This window comes from Gossypium hirsutum, chromosome D06 (genome assembly GCF_007990345.1).
Source record: "Gossypium hirsutum isolate 1008001.06 chromosome D06, Gossypium_hirsutum_v2.1, whole genome shotgun sequence".
In the NCBI taxonomy this organism is placed as follows: domain Eukaryota; kingdom Viridiplantae; phylum Streptophyta; class Magnoliopsida; order Malvales; family Malvaceae; genus Gossypium; species Gossypium hirsutum.
In genome coordinates this window covers 3,514,996-3,537,304 of record NC_053442.1, presented here as the reverse complement: position 1 = coordinate 3,537,304, position 22,309 = coordinate 3,514,996, and the positions used below count along the sequence as shown (strand labels likewise).

The 22,309-nt window shown below is 30.0% G+C and overlaps 2 protein-coding genes across 2 annotated transcripts; both read left to right on the top strand.

Annotated features, from left to right (window-relative positions):
- Positions 1–10,506: 10,506 nt before the first annotated feature.
- LOC107941798 (pentatricopeptide repeat-containing protein At1g09900) lies at positions 10,507–12,897 on the top strand. The gene is made up of 2 exons (XM_016875407.2): positions 10,507–10,670; positions 10,847–12,897. Exon 2 carries the CDS (start codon positions 10,854–10,856, stop codon positions 12,639–12,641), a length of 1,788 nt encoding a protein of 595 aa, XP_016730896.1. The 5' UTR covers positions 10,507–10,670; positions 10,847–10,853; the 3' UTR covers positions 12,642–12,897.
- Positions 12,898–19,724: 6,827 nt separating this feature from the next.
- On the top strand, positions 19,725–22,278 carry LOC107941796 (putative pentatricopeptide repeat-containing protein At5g52630). The gene is made up of 2 exons (XM_016875405.2): positions 19,725–19,886; positions 20,020–22,278. The coding sequence occupies exons 1-2, from the start codon at positions 19,794–19,796 to the stop codon at positions 22,198–22,200; spliced, it is 2,274 nt and encodes a 757-aa protein (XP_016730894.1). The 5' UTR covers positions 19,725–19,793; the 3' UTR covers positions 22,201–22,278.
- The last annotated feature ends 31 nt before the right edge of the window (positions 22,279–22,309 follow it).

Sequence of the window (22,309 nt, the reverse complement as noted above, 5' to 3'; positions counted from 1 at the left end):
GCGGTTTGTAGAAAAAAATCTATCAATTATGATCCAAATTTTAAAATTAGATATAATTAATTCAAATTTAAATTTTGACCATTTTACTAATAAAGGCTCATTTCTAATTTTATTTACGAAAATAGGTCATTTTTTAATTATTTATCGGAATGGACTGAAAACACCAAAACGCCTCTACATAGGAGCGTTTTAGGAGGAAATTCCAGCAAAATGCGTCCCTGAAGGAGCGATTTTGCCACGTCACCAAAGCACATCCACATCAGCACGTTTTGTGCTGACGTGGTAAAATCGCTCCCTCAGAGACACGTTTTGCTGGAATTTCTCCCTAAAACGCTCTTACGTGGATGCGTTTTGGTGTTTTCGAGCCATTTCGGTAAATAATAAAAAAATTGGCTTATTTCCGTAAATAAAGTTAGAAATGGGCCTTTATTGGTAAAATTATCTTAATAGTTAGACCTAAATTTGAAAATAAAAAAGTAGAGAGACTAAGTTCCTGAAAATATAATTGTATTAAGTAAATTTTAATTTTTTGAAGAATATAAGGACTTATGACATATTTTAAACAAAGTCATCACATGTGCTATTTGTTTTTTTAATATTAATTAATAATATATTAATTCTTCTTAATTCCGTTGTTAGTGTATCAAATAATTATTTATAACCAAAACGATGATAAAAATTCCAAAATAATATAATCTAGAAATGGTATAACAAAAAATACTTAACTAACAAACTCATATTTAGAACAACTCAAATCAAATATAACCTAAACTAGACATTGCTCAATTTTAAAATAATTTGAACTCAAGAATAACCTAAACTTCAAATTATTTGATCAATAAACAAATCACATTTGATATTATCAAAATTTTAAAAAAAATAACATAAATTCATAACTATACTCTAAATCTAATTAATTTATCTTAATTTAAAATCCATCTTCGATTGAGCTTTAATTAAATTAGTATCGATATTTAGGGACAGGCAGGAATCCTGGCCCTCGTAAAATGAAAAAATTTATGTTTTAGCCTCTTTAGATTTATAAAAGTTTATGATAATATGTTGTAAAAATATAGTTTACCCCTTAAATTGATAAATTTTTTTTAGTCATTCTAAAAACTATAAAAATATATGCTAATACAATAGTGAAATTACATGCATCAGCGTATATCAATATTATTTGAATTGAGTCAGATAGACGACTAGATTGAGAACTAAATGGGGTATCAATTTAATGAAAAGCTTTAAACTAGTTAAGTCCGAAACTCATACGACCGATTTAATTAATAAAAAATTCGATTCAACCGATATTCAAAACTTTTATTTTTATTAATATTTTAAAATTTATTTAATATCAATAAATCAATGATTTAATTGTGTGATTTTAAAAACTTTAGTGTATATTATGGCCAATTGACGAATCTACTAATAAACAAAAACCAACTGCGGCAAAGGGAATGGAAAACAAACTGGACACGTATTGCCAAAAGCCAGCGACAGCAATGAGTCGTCTACAACCATAAGAATTTTTAAGCCTTGCAACGTGCAAAAATGAACGAACAACAACTTGACGCGTAGCCAAATGGAGTTCTTTGAAATCTCATTGGCTAATTTTTTTTATTTGACTTTTCTTTTTTGGGTTTTGGAGGAATCAAAGAAAGAAACTTCCATTTGTTAATTAGAAAAAATAAACCCCAAAAAACAGGGCAAAAAGTGGTATTCGTACTGTCAGAAACACGTGTCGAGGTTTGTAGGATTATTTAAAAAATATGTTGGAGAAAATAATATTTTATTGATAAAGGGAAGAAGATATTTTAGTGTAGGTCAAGATATTTTGAAGGGGAGTGTGGACTCTGAAAAGTGAGAGTGCTTATTAGTTATTTTACAGCCCATCTCATTAGAAAAAAAGAATCTGATAACCGTGCAATAATTATAGGCGGGGTTGGTAAGGTAAAGTAGGGGCGTAATCTAGCTGATTAAGTTTAAGTTCAATTTTAATTTGGAATTTAAAATTTATATTTTGAGTCGAATTTAATTATACATCTAATTTTAAGATTAAGTTGATTTGAGATATAATTAAATTTTTTAAATTTGAGTTTGATTAAATTTATTTATCAATTTTTATACTAAAATTCAACTCGATAATTAAGTTTAAGATTAATAATATATATTAAAGGTTTGATAAGTCTCGTGAGTTGTTCAAGTAAAGTATTATTAAACTCAAAATTGGCTCGATCGATAGCTCAAGTCACTTGAGCTTGACTTGATAATTATCAAATTAAGTTCAAAATTTTTCAAGTTAAACTCGAATAGCTTGAAGTACGACTGTCTTATTTACAAGGTAAATAACTATATTTGAAATAAAAATACTCTATTACAAACGCAGATGTCAAGTTCGAATCTCATCTTAAAATGTAAAATAATTATAAATTATTAAAATGTTTACGAGTTAAATAGGATTGATTTTCGCTTAAAAAAAATAGCTAAGCTCAAACTTGATTCATCAAAATCATCAATATCACTATCCAAAAATAATAAAAATGTTTTTTTTTTTATTTTTAATTATACAAAATATATAAATATTAATATAAAATTAATTTTAATTATTTTTAGACAGTCAACGAGTTGGTAAGGTAAACGAGACGGTGGAACCAAACGTCTTTGTTAAAGGGAATAATAACTTATTTGACCCATCAACTTTGCAAAATATTCATTTTAGTTTTCCATTTTATTTTTATTTTTTTAGCCTTAAACTTATATTGTTTGTCAAATTATCCCAAATTGGATAGAAAAGCTTACGTGTGTTAACCTTATTGATATGACATCTATGTGTATACCACATCAATAATTAATTTATTTTTTAAAATTTCAATAATTATAAAATACTATTATAATTTTTATTATTAAATAACTTTTATGCTTTTTTTGTAATTTTTATACTTCTTAACCATTTTATATATTTTATATATTATATTTTTTAAGTAAAAAAATTAATTAACTGTTGATGTGGCATACACATAGACTGTCATGTAGAGGTGCTCTTGGGTCGGGCCGGGCTGGGCCCAAAAAAATCAGCCCGCGTCCTAAGCTCGGGCCCGGCAGGAAATATGGGCCTAAAATTTTGTCCAAGCTCGGCCCGGGAAAAAATTCCTAAGCCCGACCCCGGCCCGGCCCTTTTTTAATAAACACCAAAATTTTATTTTAAAAATAAAAAATATTTTTAAATTAAAAAATAAAATATATATTTATTATATTCGAGCCGGGCCGAGCCGAGTCGGGCTGAAAAAAACGGGCCTCTTTTTTTGCCCAAACCCATATTTCGGGCGGACCGTCAGGCCAGGCCGCCCGACCCATGAGGACCTCTACTGCCATGTAGATGTTAGCAAAGTTAACAAATGTCATATTTTTCATTAATTCCAGAGTGTTTTGACGAAAAATACTAGTTTAAAGGCTAAAGGAGGTGAAAAATATATGAAGGGGTAAAATGGTTTTTTTTTCGTAAAGTTTGAGGGTCAAATAAGTCATTATACATTATTAAAGTTACTACATCGCAAATGCATTTGAAACATCCATTATCAAGGTGATCATGGGCCAAATCAAATCAGGTTAAGGCTTAATTTTAAAAATAAATTCAAGTTTAATCTACCCCAATTTGCTCAAATAATTTGTTTCGTTGTTCAAAAACAATAATAATTTTTATTTCAAATTCATTATTAAAATATATTAATATAATATTTTTTAAAATAATAAAATGGGTTGGGTCAAGTCAACTCGAAGTTGAAAAACAAAAATCTAAGTTCGACTCATGAACACCTCTAATGAGTTATCTAAGATTTATTCTAGTTTAAGTTCGATTATATGTAGGTTTTATACAAATCTATTTTGATAATAGTTTATTTTGATTATAAATATTTGGATCTATATTATTTATAATTACAATTAGTTTGGCATCGATATCATACTTGAGTGATTAGAAAGGAAAACACCATCTACAGTTTAACATAAATTTTGGAAGGGTGTTTCTTTAGAATAATTGAAAGGGTAAACCATATCCAAAGTCACTTAACTATAAGCGAATTTACACTTTAATCACTCGATTTCAAAAAGTTATAAGTTGGTCACTAGTCTTTACTTAGTAACCATGTGAGGTGTGGTTGTTAACTCTCCATTCCTCATAGTGTAAGCTATATCAAGGTCACTCAACTATTATTAAGTTTGCACTTTAGTCACTTCATTAAAAAAAAAGTTACAAGTTGTTCACTGAACTTTTTGAAAATTTTGGGGTTTTAGAGACCTCGCCCACAGTTGTATTCCAATAATCTTGCCACAGCTCAACCTCCTCCTCTGGCAATAAAACACATCGAATCGAAGCTTTTTCCCTTCTTTTATGCTTTTTCTCTTCTCTTTCAACTCCATGGTTTAAGTTTCCTTGAAATGACTTAAAACTCCATTAATTTAAACCCAAAGTTCTAACGGATAAGCTCTCCAATCTCCATTCATGATTGTTGGATGATCTTCTAACTTCAATGTGTTTCTTTTCTCAGTGAGGCTTTTTCTTTGACGAGTTTCTACCACCTAAAACTCTTTGATTAATTCCTAACTGAATTTGGTACGTTTAAATCTATTTTATTTTATTTTCTCTGATACTATTCTATCCCTTTATTTTTATAGGCATTATTTAAATTAAACTTTCAGAGTACCATATTATACAAAATACTTAAACAACATAAAAAGGAATTTGATCAAGATACACGTGACTAAAGAAGTTATCGACAAAAGTGAAAATACAAGCAACAGCATAAATAAACTCTTTGTTAGTATTTCAAAATTCCATTAATACAATCTCTTCTCCCTCAATTTGTACGTGATTAAAAAAATTAAAATACACCAAACACTATCATAATCACAATCTGTCTTTCCCTTAATCACAATCTTTGAATAAACAAAGAAAACCACAACCTTTCCTTGGTGACAATCCACTACTCTATTCATCACCAACCAATTTGCGACATTGAACATGGAAATGCTTAGAGGGTTTATGTCGAATTTGAAATATTTGAAGTATGTATTAATGAACAATCTTATCCAAAGACTTGTCTTCTTTTTGTTTCTTTAAGTATTGAGCTTATCTCTTAACATGTAAAACATTTTCTTACATTTTAATTCACGCACATAAAAGGATATTCATAAAGCTATTGGCAGTACATTAAAGAGACGCAGAAGAAATATATGTGTCAAAGCATCAAACTGCCTTCTAATAAAATCTAGATTGGATTCATATTATAAAACTCAAAATTTTATCCTTCTAGGGCAGAGTTGAAACGATTGGGAATTAATCGGGATATTAATTCAGTGAAATTTATTAGATTAATTAATCAAAAAATTAGTACAGAACCCGTTGAATTAGACAAAAAATAGATTAAACTAAATCATTGAATTGAAATTTTTTAATAATTTATTTTATTAAACCAAATATATTAGTAGACCGATAAACTGATGATTTGACTAATTCGGTCACCAATTTAATTCTGTAAACTCTGCATCATAAGATATTTCAACTAAAAAAATTCAACTGAAAAAATAACATTATCTTTTTATTTGGTAAAATTTAAGTGAGAGAGAATTATCCAATTTAAAGTTAGGAAATGTTATTCGACTCGAAGAAAATTGATATTTACAAATTATTTATCAAATAAGATAATAAATTATTATTATTATTATTATTATTATTATTATTATGTACAACAATGATTCAAATCACAAAGTAAATGAGCCAATAAATTATACATTGGGATTCATTTGACAAACCTAAAACAACATGCAAAAGAGAAGAAAATATTTTCTTTGTCTCAAGTATAGACTCGCCCATAAACTATGACTCAATCTAAAAAAATTGCCATATCCAGGCTTGAGTTTGTTTCAACTAGACCAGTCCATGGGCGGGTCGGGCTGGGACAGGAAAAAAATTTTCGGCCCGCCTCCTAGGACCGGGCCCGGCCCGAAATATGGGTCTGAAATTTTACTCAGGCCCGGCCCATTTTTAAAATAAACCTTAAAAAATTATTTTAAAAATAAAAAATATATATTTATTATATTCGGGCCAAGCCGGGCCCGGGCAAAAAAAGTGATGCCCAAGGCCCGGCCCGTTTTTTAAACGGTCCTCTTTTTTTGCCCTATCCCATATTTCGGGCCTATATTTTTACCCGAACCCTCTCATATTTCGGGCGGGTTGCCTGGCCCATGGACAGGTCTAGTTTCAACTCCATTTGACGATTTGTTTTCATAGTTCATACATTATAAAATATTAAAAATTATAATAATATTAGATTTTTGTTATACCTATGATGCGGATGAAAGGAAATATTATATATCAAAATCATTTTCTTTTAAAATATATTCGACAATGAATGTAAGTAGAGTATTAATAAACTTATATTTTAATACTATTGAACATATGTTCGTTCAATCATTCCTTAAGTTAATAAATTTAATTTTTTATTTAAAAATAATATAATCATATGAAAAGACAGAAGTTGCATTATAATAGTATTTATTATAATTTAAAAGAAAAATATTTTTATAATTTTATAAATAAGTTGGTGCCTGATTAAAGATGATATTAACTTAGTAAAATATATAAATATAAATATTGTATTTAAAAGAAGGAAGTAATTGAGATTCCGGTTAAGATTGAGATAAATTAAATTAAATATATAAATATTAAATTAATAATTTTTAATAAATAAATTTAAATAAAAATATTTTATATTATTGAATCTGAATTCGGATAAATTATTAAAATTATCTTGGGATTAAAATAATCAGATTATGGACAAATCTAAAAAAGAAACAAATTATTCTGCTGACTTATAATTGGAACACATTGGGGACAAACCTAAAAGAACAAATAAAAAAGAAAGCAAAAATATCTTCTCTGTCTGAATCATTAATCTCTTATCGAGGACTGGATACATTGAATACCAAAGTTGCTTTGGTTTCCCAAGATCTTAAAGTCAGGCAATCAAGTAAAGTGGAAATGAAAAAGTAAATAAAAATATTTATGTGTCCACAGCATATTGGCTCATGTTGTAGATATTTTACCATCTCTTTGAAACTCAGCTTGTCGGGTAACGGGAGAAGTAGTAGTTCATTGTTTTTGAACTTAGATTTTCTGTCTTGAATTGGGTGGCTGTCTCCATGTTGATGTTAACCCGACAGATGGGTAGGGAATTCCCAACGTAATTTTACAGCTGGGTTCTGTTCTTTACAACTTATCACTGATGTAGCTGTTTGAAACCTTAGATTTTTGGTTCTTCCTTTTTAGAAATCTATTTAGATCTTATTGTAAAACTTTGATTATTTTTAAGAAGGTCGGGAGAATTTAGGAATTTTTTTAGAGGTGAAATTGATTAATTTTAAGAGATTAAAATATAATTTTATATTGTATTAATTTATGGTTTTTTTATTTTTAAGAGATTAAACATATTTTATTTGGAGGATAAAATACAATTTTAATATAAATTAATTTTTAATCTAATAATTTGATAAGGACTTGTATGAAAATTTTTAATTTAAAAGAATCACGCTTAATTACATTTTAATTTATGGATCTTGTTAATAAGTGAGTTTTAATAAAGTAATGAATGTTAATATAGTGGTATTACTATTTTTTTACTATTTTTATATGAAATATTTAATTAAAATAATTAAAAATTACAGTGTGTTAAATTACAAAATTAAGTGCTAAAAAATTAAGCACTAAATGTTTAGTATCGAATTGTATATGCACTGAATTTATATTATAAATTTGTTTGATGTATTAGTAAAATTAAGCACTAAATATAAATATTTTATTTGATAATAGTATATCTTGATTTTTCTAAGGGATAAATCTCAAAATTATACATAAATTTTGAAATTTTCATTTAATGAGCAATTATATACATAGATTTTAATTTGATGCAATTATACACGTGAAACTCTAATTGTGGTTCAAATGTATACTTAGATATTTAATTTTGATTTAATCATACACGTTTAAGTAAATAAATACGCCAATTTATTTTTATATTGGATAAATATAATTATTTATGTATGCAATATATAAACATAAAATGATATTATACCTATAATTGTGTTAATAATTTACAAGAATTGGACCAAATCAAGATTTCATGTATAAAATTGCACAAAATCAAAGTTTATGTATACAATTGTACATGAAATCATAGTTCATGTATAGTTTTAGTATTTATCTCTTTTTCTAAAATACATTATTTCATAATTTTAATTTTTTTTAGTATGATCTTATTTATTTTATTTTAAATAGTTCGGAATAAAAGGTAAAGATAAATTTTTAATATTTTAATATTTAATAGAATGAGGAAATAATTTAATTCAGAAAATAAGATTTTGAAAAATAAAATAAACTTAATATTTTTCGCATTAAGTGATAAGTAGCTATTTAATTATTTACAATATTCAACACTTTTATTTGTTGAAAATCTTATATTAAGTAAAAAGTTAATATGATTATTGAATACAATTAAAATTTTGAAAATTTGAAAACATTCATTTTATTGGAAATACAAATTTTCAATGTTTTATCAATCATGCCCTGAATATCTAAGGAATTGAATTTGAGCCTAATAAGGATTTATTTATAAGTACCTTACCACTCCATTATATAGCGTAAAGCAAATGCAAAATATATTTTCTATTAAAATAAAACTTTGATTGAAGTTGATGTCACTTTAACATATTTAGTTGGGTAAAACTATATATATACACAAAATTATACATAACAACGACGCGAGTGAAAATTTTACGCAAAAATATATCTATTAAAAGTCAACAAATGAAGTTTTGGTTGAAATAGTAAAGCCAAACATTTAAAAATCATAATGTCATAAGTTCATATCTTACTGCATATGAGTTTTTATTGATTTTACAAAAAATATATAAAAAATATCAAAATGGCATTATAATAAATATAATTTACTTAAAAAATGATTTTGAGTAATTTCTCAACTAAATTTGTGCCTAGTTAACTTGTGACACTAACACAATAAAAAAGTTAAAGTATAATTATTTATATAAGTATTAACAATATTAACAAGGAGTAGGAGGTAGAGGTAGAAGCGTTGATTCACATGTGACAAGCAGAGAGTTTTAGTTTAGGTGTTAAGGGAGAAAAGAGAAGAAAACTTGGTGATACTTATGGTTTTGTTAAGGAAAAAGAAGAGGATCCTTAGTCCCTCGTGCTTTAGGTGTATAGAGGGGTCACCCCTTATCCTGTAGTGCCATGTAATCGACAGTATGGGGGTAGGCATGATTGTGTGGTTGGCGAAGTGACAAGGTTGCTATAGGTTAGTTGTTGCCATATAGTGTGCTATGTGGTCCTACTTTGACATGCTCCTTCTTAAAGCTGTACAAGGTTGTTGCACCGCAATGGTACTCATAAAGGGTATGCATCAAGTGGTCCTTTAGTGATCCTGACGGAGGTGCGCAACGAATTGCCTCTAAGCTAGTTCTAATAGGATATGCAGGAGGTTCCTCACGGACCGTCTTAAACGAGGGGTTGCCACAGGCGATTTTCAACAAGAAGTTGTATGTGGACCCGCTTTCAGCGATAGTCATTTACGAGTTGCCTCATACCTTACCACATGTAATATTCTTGTAGGGGTATAACAACAATATAAGTATTTATATAAATCAAAATAATATATTAATGGAGTAAAACAAAAATTTGAAGTATACAAATCATTTACTTATTTTATATACAAATTTTAATTGAATTTCGCCTAGATTGAAACTCAACTATAAATTAATATAATCTTATTTTCTTTTAAAAAACAGTAGACTTATTTATGTAAATTATTTTTTAAAACATAGAATTGATTTATCTATTTCTTCATTTATCTATATAAAGTTACTTAATCCCTTTTTTATTTTACAATTTATATACATATATAAAAGTCTAGAGGAAATTTAGGGTCAGTTTCGGATTGCTTTTAAGAAGCATTTTTGAGACAAAAAGCTTTTCAAAAGTACTTTTGGGATAAAAAAATCTTTGCAAAAGCACTTTTTTAGCTAAATGAGAAGCAGAAAATTTTAACTTTTACTTAAAAGTGTTTCTAAGCTAAAAGTACTTTTGAAAAATAATGCTAAACTAAGTGAATAAATATAACTCAGATAAATTTGTGCACAAGTTTTTTATAAACCAATAAATAATAATATAAGGTTATTTATGTCCTTTTAATTTTATATTTTAGTTTTTCTAAAAAAAAATCTTTGGAGTACCAATCACCATTAAAAACTAGCACAAAGTTAAAGACCCAAAGGAGATTCGATGCGAGATCCATAAACCTTGATACGAGAATCAAATCAATCATCACCTGAGCCCAACATTGTTGTCTCTATGGACATAGCTATGAACCCATATTTGGGGACTTAATCAGTGGGCTTTTTCTCAACCATAAGAATTGGAGTTCACTCTCTTTAAGTCCCAATTAGCCTCAACAATGGGACTTGGCTGCTCTATCTCCAGTGCTGATGATATTTCATAGAAACCATTAACCAGAAAAAAACAAAACTGGATAAAGTCACAAACAACGCCGGCATCCTCTCCCCTTTTTCTAAAAGTTATCCCTTCCACAGCTTATTTCTAGGTAAGCTCTCTCCCTTTGCTTTCCATTGAGAACCTCATTTGAACTTCAATTACTTTTATAATTGTGTTGGAATAACTGCCCTTTTAAATTTCTGGTTTGTTTGAAGTACTGTATGGTTTTTTTTTTAAGTGGCGGTGTTTGAGAATTGATATTTTTGGTTATTTACAAACTCGTAGGTAAAGTATGGATATGATAGTATATACAAACCATGCCCATGAAGGGTTTTGTTACTTTCACAGGGAGGGTTTAAGAAATAGTCGCTTTTTAGAAGCTAGGGTTAAGGCTAAAGCTGTTGCTAAAGCTTCTATGGGGTGCAAACTTGGGGGGTTCCAAATGCGGAGGCGATGTAAGGTACTTGCTGTTTCAAAGATTGAAAGTGCTGGTGTTAATGGTAGGTTGCAAGGTTATGAAAGTTCCCAACAAGGGGGTTTTGGGAATGGTCATGTTTTGTCTAGTCCGTCGAGTTCCATTATTGAGGAATCTGGCAGCAATAATCAACTCCGTAAATTCGTTAGGAATGGTGAACTGGAAGAAGGGTTTAAGCTTCTTGAGGGCATGGTTTATCACGGTGAGATTCCTGATATTATAGCTTGTACGAGTTTGATTCGTGGATTTTGTAAGAGAGGCAAGACGAGGAAAGCTACACGGGTTATGGAGATTATCGAAGATTCAGGGGCCGTTCCTGATGTCATAACCTATAATGTGTTGATTAGTGGGTATTGCAGGGCTGGGGAGATTGATAATGCTTTACAAGTTTTGGATCGGATGAGTGTTGCTCCTGATGTTGTTACGTATAATACAATTCTGCGTAGCTTGTGTGATAGTGGGAAGTTGAAGCAAGCGATGGAAGTTTTGGATCGGCAATTGAAGAAAGAATGTTATCCGGATGTTATTACATATACGATTTTGATTGAAGCAACTTGCAAGGATAGTGGCGTTGCACAAGCTATGAAGCTTTTGGATGAGATGAGGAGTCGAGGATGTAAACCAGATGTGGTTACGTATAATGTTCTTGTTAATGGGATTTGTAAGGAAGGGAGATTGGATGAAGCAATCAAGTTTTTGAATAGCATGCCATCTTATGGATGCCAACCCAACGTGATTACTCATAATATTATTTTGCGTAGTATGTGTAGTACCGGCAGGTGGATGGATGCAGAGAAATTGTTAGCTGATATGCTACGTAAGGGCTGTTCCCCTAGTGTTGTCACGTTCAATATTCTCATTAATTTCTTATGCCGAAAAGGTTTATTGGGCCGAGCAATTGATGTATTGGAGAAGATGCACAAACACGGGTGTACTCCAAATTCCTTAAGTTATAATCCACTGCTCCATGGGTTCTGCAAAGAAAAGAAGATGGAAAGGGCGATTGAGTATTTGGAGATAATGGTGTCTAGAGGTTGCTACCCTGATATAGTGACCTATAACACTTTGCTTACGGCATTATGCCGAGATGGGAAGGTTGATGTGGCAGTCGAGATACTCAATCAACTAAGTACCAAGGGTTGCTCGCCTGTTTTAATCACTTACAATACCGTGATTGATGGGCTGTCAAAAGTAGGTAAAACAGATCAAGCTATAAAGCTTTTGGATGAGATGCGTGCCAAGGGTCTAAAGCCTGATATAATTACCTACTCTTCACTCGTTGGAGGACTCAGTCGGGAAGGAAAGGTTGATGATGCGATAAAGTTTTTTCACGACTTTGAGAGAATGGGTGTTAGGCCAAATGCCATAACCTATAATTCCATCATGTTGGGCCTTTGTAAGGCTCGGCAAACTGATCGTGCTATTGACTTTTTGGCTTATATGGTGATGAGGGGATGTAAACCTACTGAATCTACATACACCATTCTTATTGAAGGTATAGCATATGAAGGCTTAGCCAACGAGGCATTGGAGTTACTAAATGAGTTGTGCTATAGAGGAGTTGTGAAGAAAAGTTCGGCAGAACAGGTAGCTGTCAAGATGTAGGCTACGGTGCATGGTTTATTTAGTTCTTCCGCAGGTGGCAAACACTAAGTCTTGCCACATTTCTGCATAAACTACAGTTTTACTTTGTTTTCTCCTCGCTCCTGGATGATATCCTAGTGCAATTTTGGTACATAGCCATGTAGCCTGTTGGAATTCCATTTTTGTACCATCCTTTGACTCTAGAATCGAACTTTCGTACCTGTCATGAACATTTGTTATATCCTTCTTTAAGCCTATATATGCTTTTCGATTTTCATGTTTGCCTTGTTATGTTTTAGCTTGCAGCTGATGTGGTAATTATGTTTTCTTTGCTTAATATAATGTTAATATTAGCACCTTTCTTCAAAGGTTTGTTTGTGGATTATTTCATTACTTGTGATGGCATTTCATCACATTTTAGGCTCGTAAAAACTTTTACGGAAAATATTTTCATTTTTTTCCGATGTTTATTTCATGTAAAATAGGATGTTTAACGTAAAAGGTTTTCCGGTTAACGTAAAATTACCCCATTATTCTCGTAAAATGTCTTATCAAAATTTTTTTCGTAAGACATTTTTCAAATTGATAAGGCTTTGTTCACTATAACACCTCCCATACCCAACTCGAACATCAAGTCAAAGCACTGGAATGTTACATTTTCTACTACATTCTTCACTTATCAAATATTTTCTTTTAAACTTTCATAAATTTTCAATTTAATCCCTTTTTGTCGTAAAAGTTCAATATTCACTAATTAATCATATTAAATCAATTTTCTTTCTTGTTACACTTTAATCACATAATTTATCTCAATATCTTGTTTTACATATTAAATTTCTATGTATTTCAATTCTATTATTTCATTCACATATTTTTTTCAAGTTTAACAATTTAGTCATTGTAATAATAAAAATTTCATATTTTTTTACAATTTCACTTTTACAATACTTTTGCATATTTCATCATCTCATATCACATTCATTAAACTTTTATCATAATTTCCTTTTCACATATTAAATTGTTCCACACTTAAATTTTGTACAATTTTCAATTTAGTCCCTATTATCGTGTAATTTATTTTTCACCATATAAGCACTTTAATCAAATAATTCATTATAATATCTTATTTCACATAACAATTTTTCATGCATATCAATTCTCTTGTTTCAATTATAAATTTCATAAAATTTACAATTTAATTCTCTTGTTTACTATAATTTCGCCTTAACATCACTTTTTAATCAATTCACTACTTCATTTAAACTCTTCATCATAAATCTTAAATGTATGTTTGTTTCATTGAAAACAATTTTTATGAAATCTGCCAAATAATAGAAAATATTTTGCACAGATTCATCCAAACAGAAAAAAATATTAACTTTTCCAGAAAAGTAAGCCATTTTCCAGAAATTATTTTCAGTGAAACAAACGAAATTGTAATGATCGGAATTGCAACTTTGTGATGTTAAGATACTTGATAAATTTAGTGAAATTTATACATACCATGTTTTGCATCATGTTCATGTTTATTACATCCGCAATCAGTATCATGATTATTGATAGAAGCATCATGGAGACCCTTCTACTAAGGGTCAGATTGCATTACCCCATCTACTAAAGAAAATGGCAACTTAGTCCATGTTTGTTAGATCAAAAGGTAAATTGATCATTCTGTTAAAAAAATTATTCATTTCTACTATTAAAAACTAGTCCATGTATGTCAACTTGAGATATACGTGGCATGCTATGTGTAATTGTATGGTTATTTCATAAATTATATCGGTTTTTAACCGTAAAAATGAATGAAATTTTTAACAAAAATGATCAATTTGCTTTTTAATCTAAACATACATGATTTAATTTGTCTATTTTTTGAGTAAAAGAGTTAAAATGCAATCTAAGTCTTATTCTATGATACTTCTTGTAAAACTTCCCATTAAGTTTAAGCGAGCGAATCTTAAGAATCGATAATTATATTTTATCTTTTGAGATGCTGTACATATATAAATTGTACTCGCATCGAATTCCAGGGGCATTGTTCCTTTTTGTGTGCTTATAAATGTTTCTCTTTTACTCTATCCATTTCCAAAACCCCATTATTGTTTTTGGTCTAGTGAAATCCGTGTGCAAGTTCCCTTATATAACAGGCATGTCAGTTACTTCCTTGAGTGAGGCCAAAGGGCATTAAACAAGGGAAATGATAAGGATGAATATGTGAGATATTTCATGGTTATAGCATGGGATAGTGGTTTAATAACGGGACAAATGTACAAGGGTGACTGGACGTGTGTAGGACAAAATGACAGGTATCCAAGGATTAACCAGATGAGGAAGGCAGCTTTGTACGCCCTTCAATCACGTGGCTTAAGGGCCATTACTTAATGTAGCTGATTATCCACCCATGTTTTTTACCCCTATGTTTGGATGCTTGGATAAGGAAAAGAAAGTAAACGAGAAATGGTTAAAAAAAAGTAAATTATGTGTATAAATAATAATTGTTATCAAAATACAGTAAAAACATTATGGAGATTTTTATATTAGGAGTCGAATTACATTTTATTTCATTTATTCAATAAATGAGTAAATTAATCATTATATGTTAGATCAAAGAGTAAATTGATATTTCTATTAAAAATTTCATTTATTTTTACTGTTAAAAACTAATTAATCATCATACATCAACATGAGGTATAAGTGGCATGTAATGCCATTGTTTGATTATCCCATTAGTCATGCTAGTTTTTAATAATATAAATGGATAAAATTACTAACAGAAAGGATCAATTTACTCTTTGATTTAACGTACAAAAATTAATTTCTTATTTTTTTAGTAGAGGGGACAAAATGCGATCTACCTCCTAATACAAGAGCCTCCATGATACTTATACTACATGAATAATTATTTGATATATTAATATTGGAATTTTTGAATTTCATACACTATTATGTGTTCTTAATTGATATATAACAGTTTTTTTTAAAAATTTTGTTTTAGAGATAACTTACACATTACTTACAGGATCAAATTATTATATATCAACACACACCACAAGCAAACAATCCCTATAACGTCTTTGGTTAATAGACCAATAGGTTGTTCTTTTAGGAGTTAAATTACTTTTTTTTGTTGGTATACTAATAACTTGTATATTTTATTTGGATATATAAAATGTGAAAAGGACAAAAATACATATTTTTATTTATCCAAATTGAAGTAAACAAAAATCAAACAATTTAAGGGAAATTTCCTTGCTCCTTTACCTTAATCCAAACTCCAAGGATAAGGCTAATGGCATCAGCCATGTATTTGAGGATATTCTCACTTTAAAAAGCTTCCAATTTTTAATGTCCTTTCCGAGCTGTTTTGTTTTGTTTTTCGTAATCAAAATGAAAAAAAGAAAAGAAAAACCCAGAATGAGAAACTTAAATAAAGATTGATGGGGAATCTCATAGGCATAGCTATGATCATTTAAAACATGACTCCAACATCCAATTTTCGGTTTCTTTTTGTTTGTTTGTTTGTTTTATAGAGTTGTTTCGTTGTTAGAAGAAACTCAACTCTATACAGCTCTAGACACAACAGCGTATCAGATGGTGCAAATTTATTACACCATCAATGTATAACGTTTCCATTTTGGCAAAAATGAATGACGACAAATTATTCTTTCTTCACACACTCTCTCTCTCTCTCTCTCTCTGACCCTAGATTCCTTGTTTGCATTGTTTCTCACTCTCACTCGCACTTTTTTTGGGATAAAATATGATATAAGTCACCGTACTTTTTAAATTTTTTGAATTAAATCCTTGTAATTTTATTTTCAAGAGATCAGTCTCTTTATTTTGAATCCAGATCCAAAGGTTAATATTATTATTTTTTGTTAAATTTAGATTATTACAAGTATTTTTTAATTGTATGGCTAACAAGTAAATATTTTTTTAATTTTAAAATGTCACGTTAACAAATGTAATAAAAAATAATTTAATAGTATTAATAGTTGCACCAAAATTAAAAATTGAAAATTGAAAAGTAAATAAATTAAATTTTTGAAAATAAAAATATAAGGACTAAATTCTAATTTTTTTGAAAAGTAGAGAGACTTGTTATATATTTTAACCCATTTTTTTTCTTTTTCCTTTATTATTTGTTCTCATAAAACCCAAAAGGAAAACAACTTTTTCCTATATACTGATTCCTTTGTGGTACCAATGCCCTTCGTCTCCACCACACACTAAAAAACCCGAGACCCCAAATCCCCTTTCATAAACAAAAAAACATTTTTGCTTTCTTCATCGTTTAGAATCAATAAAGTTGATTTTAAAAAGGGTTCAAAAACCATGGAGAGAAGTTCATCATCACTATCACCTAATGAAGAACAGTTGCTTTCTTGTTGGGGTCGTCTCAAGCTAAAGCTTCCTTGGACAAAGAGGAAAATAAGGAGTTTGGGGCATAGCATAACAGCAGCTTTTAGGGCAAAGCGACCCAGACCTGTTGGTGGCTTTAAGTATGACCCTTTAAGCTATGCTCAAAACTTTGATGATGGCTATGGTGATGATGACCCAGAGGGTGCTCTTTATCATGGATTTTCTTCTAGATATGCTGCTCCTTCATCAAGATCAGTTACGGACAAGTGAAAAATGGCTTTGGAGGTGAAGCACTGAAGATTTTTCATGTTTTTGCTGTATGTGTATAGTGCTTTAGATTAATGGTTTTTTGAGCCTTTTATATGCAGAAAAGGAAAAAATATATATAGAAACATGATATTTTTCTTAGTTCCTTTTCTTTTTGTTTCCATTTCTTATCGAGAAAAGTGTTAATAAAGGGAAAAAGATGTTGAAAACTTTTCAAATGAATCTAATACAGTGAACATGTTCCTTGCATGGTCAATGTGAAATATAAGGTAGCAGCAGTAGGCATATATTGCATGATAGGTTTCAACTGTGAAAGCACAAGCTCCATGGATGAACCAGTTGAGAGCAAAGTATAGTTTGATAATAAAAGGGATGAAAAAGATACTTTTGGGTGGAACTAAGCAGACCCCAGGTAACAGCCTGGAACATGTTCAAGGACTGTGTTTGGACACTGTGGTGAGCAGCAGCCACCATGCTACTGTAAGGTTGATTGTTTCGGCTATTTATTACAGTTCTCTTATAGGCTCTTATTGTTGAAGACAAAATCGAAGGGATTAGCAAATAAAGTAGTAACCTTATACGAAGGGTCATGTTTTGTTTTTGTGTCTGTATTTTTTTTGTTTTTGTTTTTGTTTCTGTTTCCATTACCCTTTTTCTTTTTGTAAAATAACACCACCTAGTGTCCTCTATTATAATAATAATAACAACAACAATAATATTTAAAATAAAAATATTTTATTAATTTAATAATTGAATTGAAATTTAAGGTCATATATCTTTAAAAAAAAATTAGATCGTCAACTATTCATGTCTTCTCCTAAACTCGTAAGCAGGAAGATATTCACTGCGCTCAAATTCACGTCCTTTTACATTGATAATAATATCAATACCAACCAATGAACTAAGCATCAATTGATTACTTTTTTTTAATAAAAAATATAATTTTATAATTAGTAGATAAAGAAGAATTTATAATTTACTAGATTATGACACACCTAAAATGAAAAATAATTATGTAATAAATATATTTATAAAAAGTAATTTAAAAATATTTAAGATGTTAAAAACTATAATATCTGAAGTGTATATATTTTTATATAAAATATATAAAAAGATGAAATAATTTTAAAATCAAATAATTTATTTTATAAAATAAGACTAATTTCTAATTAACTTACAATAGTAATATATACAAATATATATGGGGTAGATACATTTGGGGAGTTATAGTGAAAAGCCATATAGGGCAATAATTTTTTTACACCATTTTGAAAGAAAAAGTTATATTTATGCTTTTGATTTGACATATAGGTGGGGATTTGCTGTTTATTAGATATTAAAAAATATTTTTATTAATATATATATTTACATAATTAAAATTAAATAAAATTATTATTAATTATTATGAAATAATAATTTGATTTGGACGGCTTAATTACAAAAAAACACTTTCTTCGAGGTCAACATGACGGCTTCGACCTTCAACAGGTAGTCACATGTAAAACACAATCAGTTTAGTTAAAGGGAAAAGGAAAATTTAAAAATAAAAAAGCAAATTGTGAGCTATTATTAGCATTTTGTAAACCTACTTTTGAGAACAACATACCCTTTTTTCTTTATTGGGCAAAAAGACCGGGAAAGAAATTTGAAGAAATGTTTTTTTAATTGAATTTTAAAATTTTAATTTTGGTTGAATTCGTCTGATTAAATTTTATTATGAGTCTTTTATAATGGGCAAAGTTATAAATTTAGGGTGAGATACGATACAATATATTTAGCTTACTTTTTGTTTTACATTACAGTATCACTATAATATCTATTATCATCGTCACCACTATTTATATATTAACAGCAGATAAATGCATTGCCCATCCAAATCCAACCTTAGCAAATGTTTTCTAATTGGATCATTATTAGTTTCTGTATTTTTTAAATTTTTAAATTTTAATATTGACATAAATAACCGCTGTTAAGTTAATTAACTAGTGTAAGAAATGTGGTATAGCATTATATATATAATAATATGTTTTTAATATCAGATTTTGGAAATAATAAAATTTAATTTAATAAATTTAATCGTTACTAGTTGATTAGGATTAAAATTTTAAAATTAAAAAAATTACTGGGATTAAAAATAACCAAATAATAAAAATTATTTTGTTAAATTCATTTGTGTGATATTTTGAAATAAAAATATACTCACTTGATAATTATATATAAAAAATTACAATGAATATTAATTTTAACAAAATTAATAATTAAATTTACTTTTTTTAGATTAGAAATATAAAAAGACTAATTTTCTGAAATAAAAATTTTAATTTTTTGGACTAAATTCCATTGAACGAAGAATATTTTATTTTAAGAGTTATGGAGTAGAAATGTTGATTGGAGGTCCACAATTTGCCTCACACTTATCCCACACAAAAGTAGATAGGAATTAGGATAACGTAACAGGTGATGTACAATAGGTCCATAACTCTTTTAACAAAATGCGTCTTCATTTTATTCATAACATTTATACCATCTGTCCCACCTTTCTCCATGGCTTCTTTCCCTTCATTTGCTAGCACCGGCACTCTCAAGCTCGAACCAGACTCCACAAAGCACTCCACCGTTTCTCTTTTAACACGTAAGGTATTCAAAGCAACAGAAGTTCTTTTTTCTCTTTTCTGGGTATTTAAAATTCTCAATTTTCAATATAAGTTTACAAGAAATGGGTTTTGTTATTTATATGCATTGATGCTAAGTTCCATATTGATTTTCTCAGAGTCCAAGTCTATCTTATCCCAAGAGTCAAACATCTACCCCATCAGAGTCTCTGAACTTCCAAGAATCACTATCAGTCATAACAGATGGTTCAAAGATTGAAACATCTTGTTATGTCCCTCTTTTGCAAGAATGCATTGAGAGGACTTCGTTTTCGGGGGCTCAAAATTTTCATTCTCATATCATCAAGACTGGAACTCATCAAGATGTGTTTGTAATGACATTCCTTGTCAATGTTTATGCCAAATGTGGATCCATGGAAAATGCTCAAAAAGTTTTTAACAAGTTACCTAGAAGAAATGTTGTTGCTTGGACAACTTTGATGACAGGCTATGTTCATAATGATCAATCAGATGTTGCCATTTCTGTTTTCCAAGAGATGCTCGAATTCGGGTCTTTTCCGACGAATTATACTCTGGGAATTGCTTTAAATGCATGTTCTGCAATAAACTCTGTTGAACTAGGGAAACAAATCCATGGATACAGTATTAAATACCATATTGATCACGACACAAGTGTTGGGAACTCACTTTGTAGCTTATACTCCAAATGTGCAAACTTGGATTCTGCTATTAAGGCTTTTCTAAAGATTGGTGGAAAGAATGTAGTTTCATGGACTGCTGTTATTTGTGCTTGTGGAGATAATAGTAAAGCTCTAAAGGGATTGAGATTCTTCACTGAGATGCTTGCTGATAATGTTGAACCTAATGAATTCACTTTGACAAGTGTTTTGAGTATGTGTTGTACAATGCTATCTTTGAGCTTTGGGGTACAAGTTCATTGTTTAAGCATTAAACTTGGATATGAACCAAACCTCAGAATAAGGAACTCTATCATGTATTTGTATCTCAGATGTGGGCGGTTCGGTGAAGCACTACGGCTGTTCAATGGTATGGAAGACATGAGTTTGGTTACGATGAATTCGATAATTGCTGGCTATGGTGAAATGATGGAACTAGCAAAGGATGATCTTTCAGCTTACTGTAATGGAACTGAGGCTCTCAACGTTTTCTCGAAATTGAATAACTCCGGATTCAAACCGGATATATATTCCTTCTCGAGTATTTTAACTGTTTGTAGTAAGATGTTTGCTTTAGAACAAGGGGAGCAGGTTCATGCTCAGACACTTAAAACTGGGCATCTGTCTGATATGATAGTGGGAACTGCATTGGTTAATATGTATAACAAATGTGGAAGCATTGAGAGAGCAAGCAAAGCTTTTCGGGAGATGTCTGCTAGAACATTGATATCATGGACTTCAATGATTGCTGCTTTTGCACAAAATGGGCAAACTCAACAAGCACTGCAACTATTTGAGGATATGAGACTGATGGGAGTAAGACCGAACCAGGTAACCTTTGTCGGTGTTTTATCGGCATGTGCTCATGCCGGTATGGTAAATGAAGCACTTGGGTATTTCGAGACGATGCAAAAGGATTTTAAGATCAAGCCTGTTATGGACCATTATTCATGCTTAATTGACATGTTTGTGAGGTTGGGATTATTAAACGAAGCTTTTGTTGTGATCAAGAAGATGGATTTTCCTCCCAATGAGTATATATGGTCTCTATTGCTTGCAGGATGCAAAAGAGATGGCAATACTGAATTGGGTTTTTATGGTGCTGAAAAGTTACTCCAACTGAAGCCGAAAAATACGGAGACTTGTCTCTTGCTGTTGAATATGTACAAATCCGCAGACAGATGGGAAGATGTTTCGAAAGTACAGGAACTGATGAAAGAGAAGAGACTTAAAAAGTTAATGGATTGGAGCTGGATTAGTATTCATGACAAGGTCTATTCGTTCAAACCCGACGAGAGGCAAGCGTACGGAGCTGAGATGTATGACTACTTGGATCAATTACTTGATAAAGCAAAGAGTCTTGTTGGATATCGATCACTTGAAAGTTTTGAGTTACTTGAAGTAGAAGAAGAAGAGGGGAAAACATTACCTTCAAATGTTCAACATAGTGAGAAATTGGCTGTAGCATTTGGGTTATTGAACATGCCTAATGCTGCACCAATACGAATCATTAAGAATATAAGCATGTGCAGGGGTTGCCATAATTTTATGAAGGCTATTTCTTCACTTAATGCAAGGGAAATCATCATTAGGGATAGCAAACGGCTCCATAAATTTGTGAATGGGCAGTGTTCTTGTGGGGATTATGGGGGTTTACTTTGATGAGTTAGGGCAGCTTCTCATCATTCCATTTTTTTCCCCCCAGTGTACGAAGGTTGAATTAATGACATTTCATGCAAATTCTTTTGTCTAAGATATTCATGAATATTCC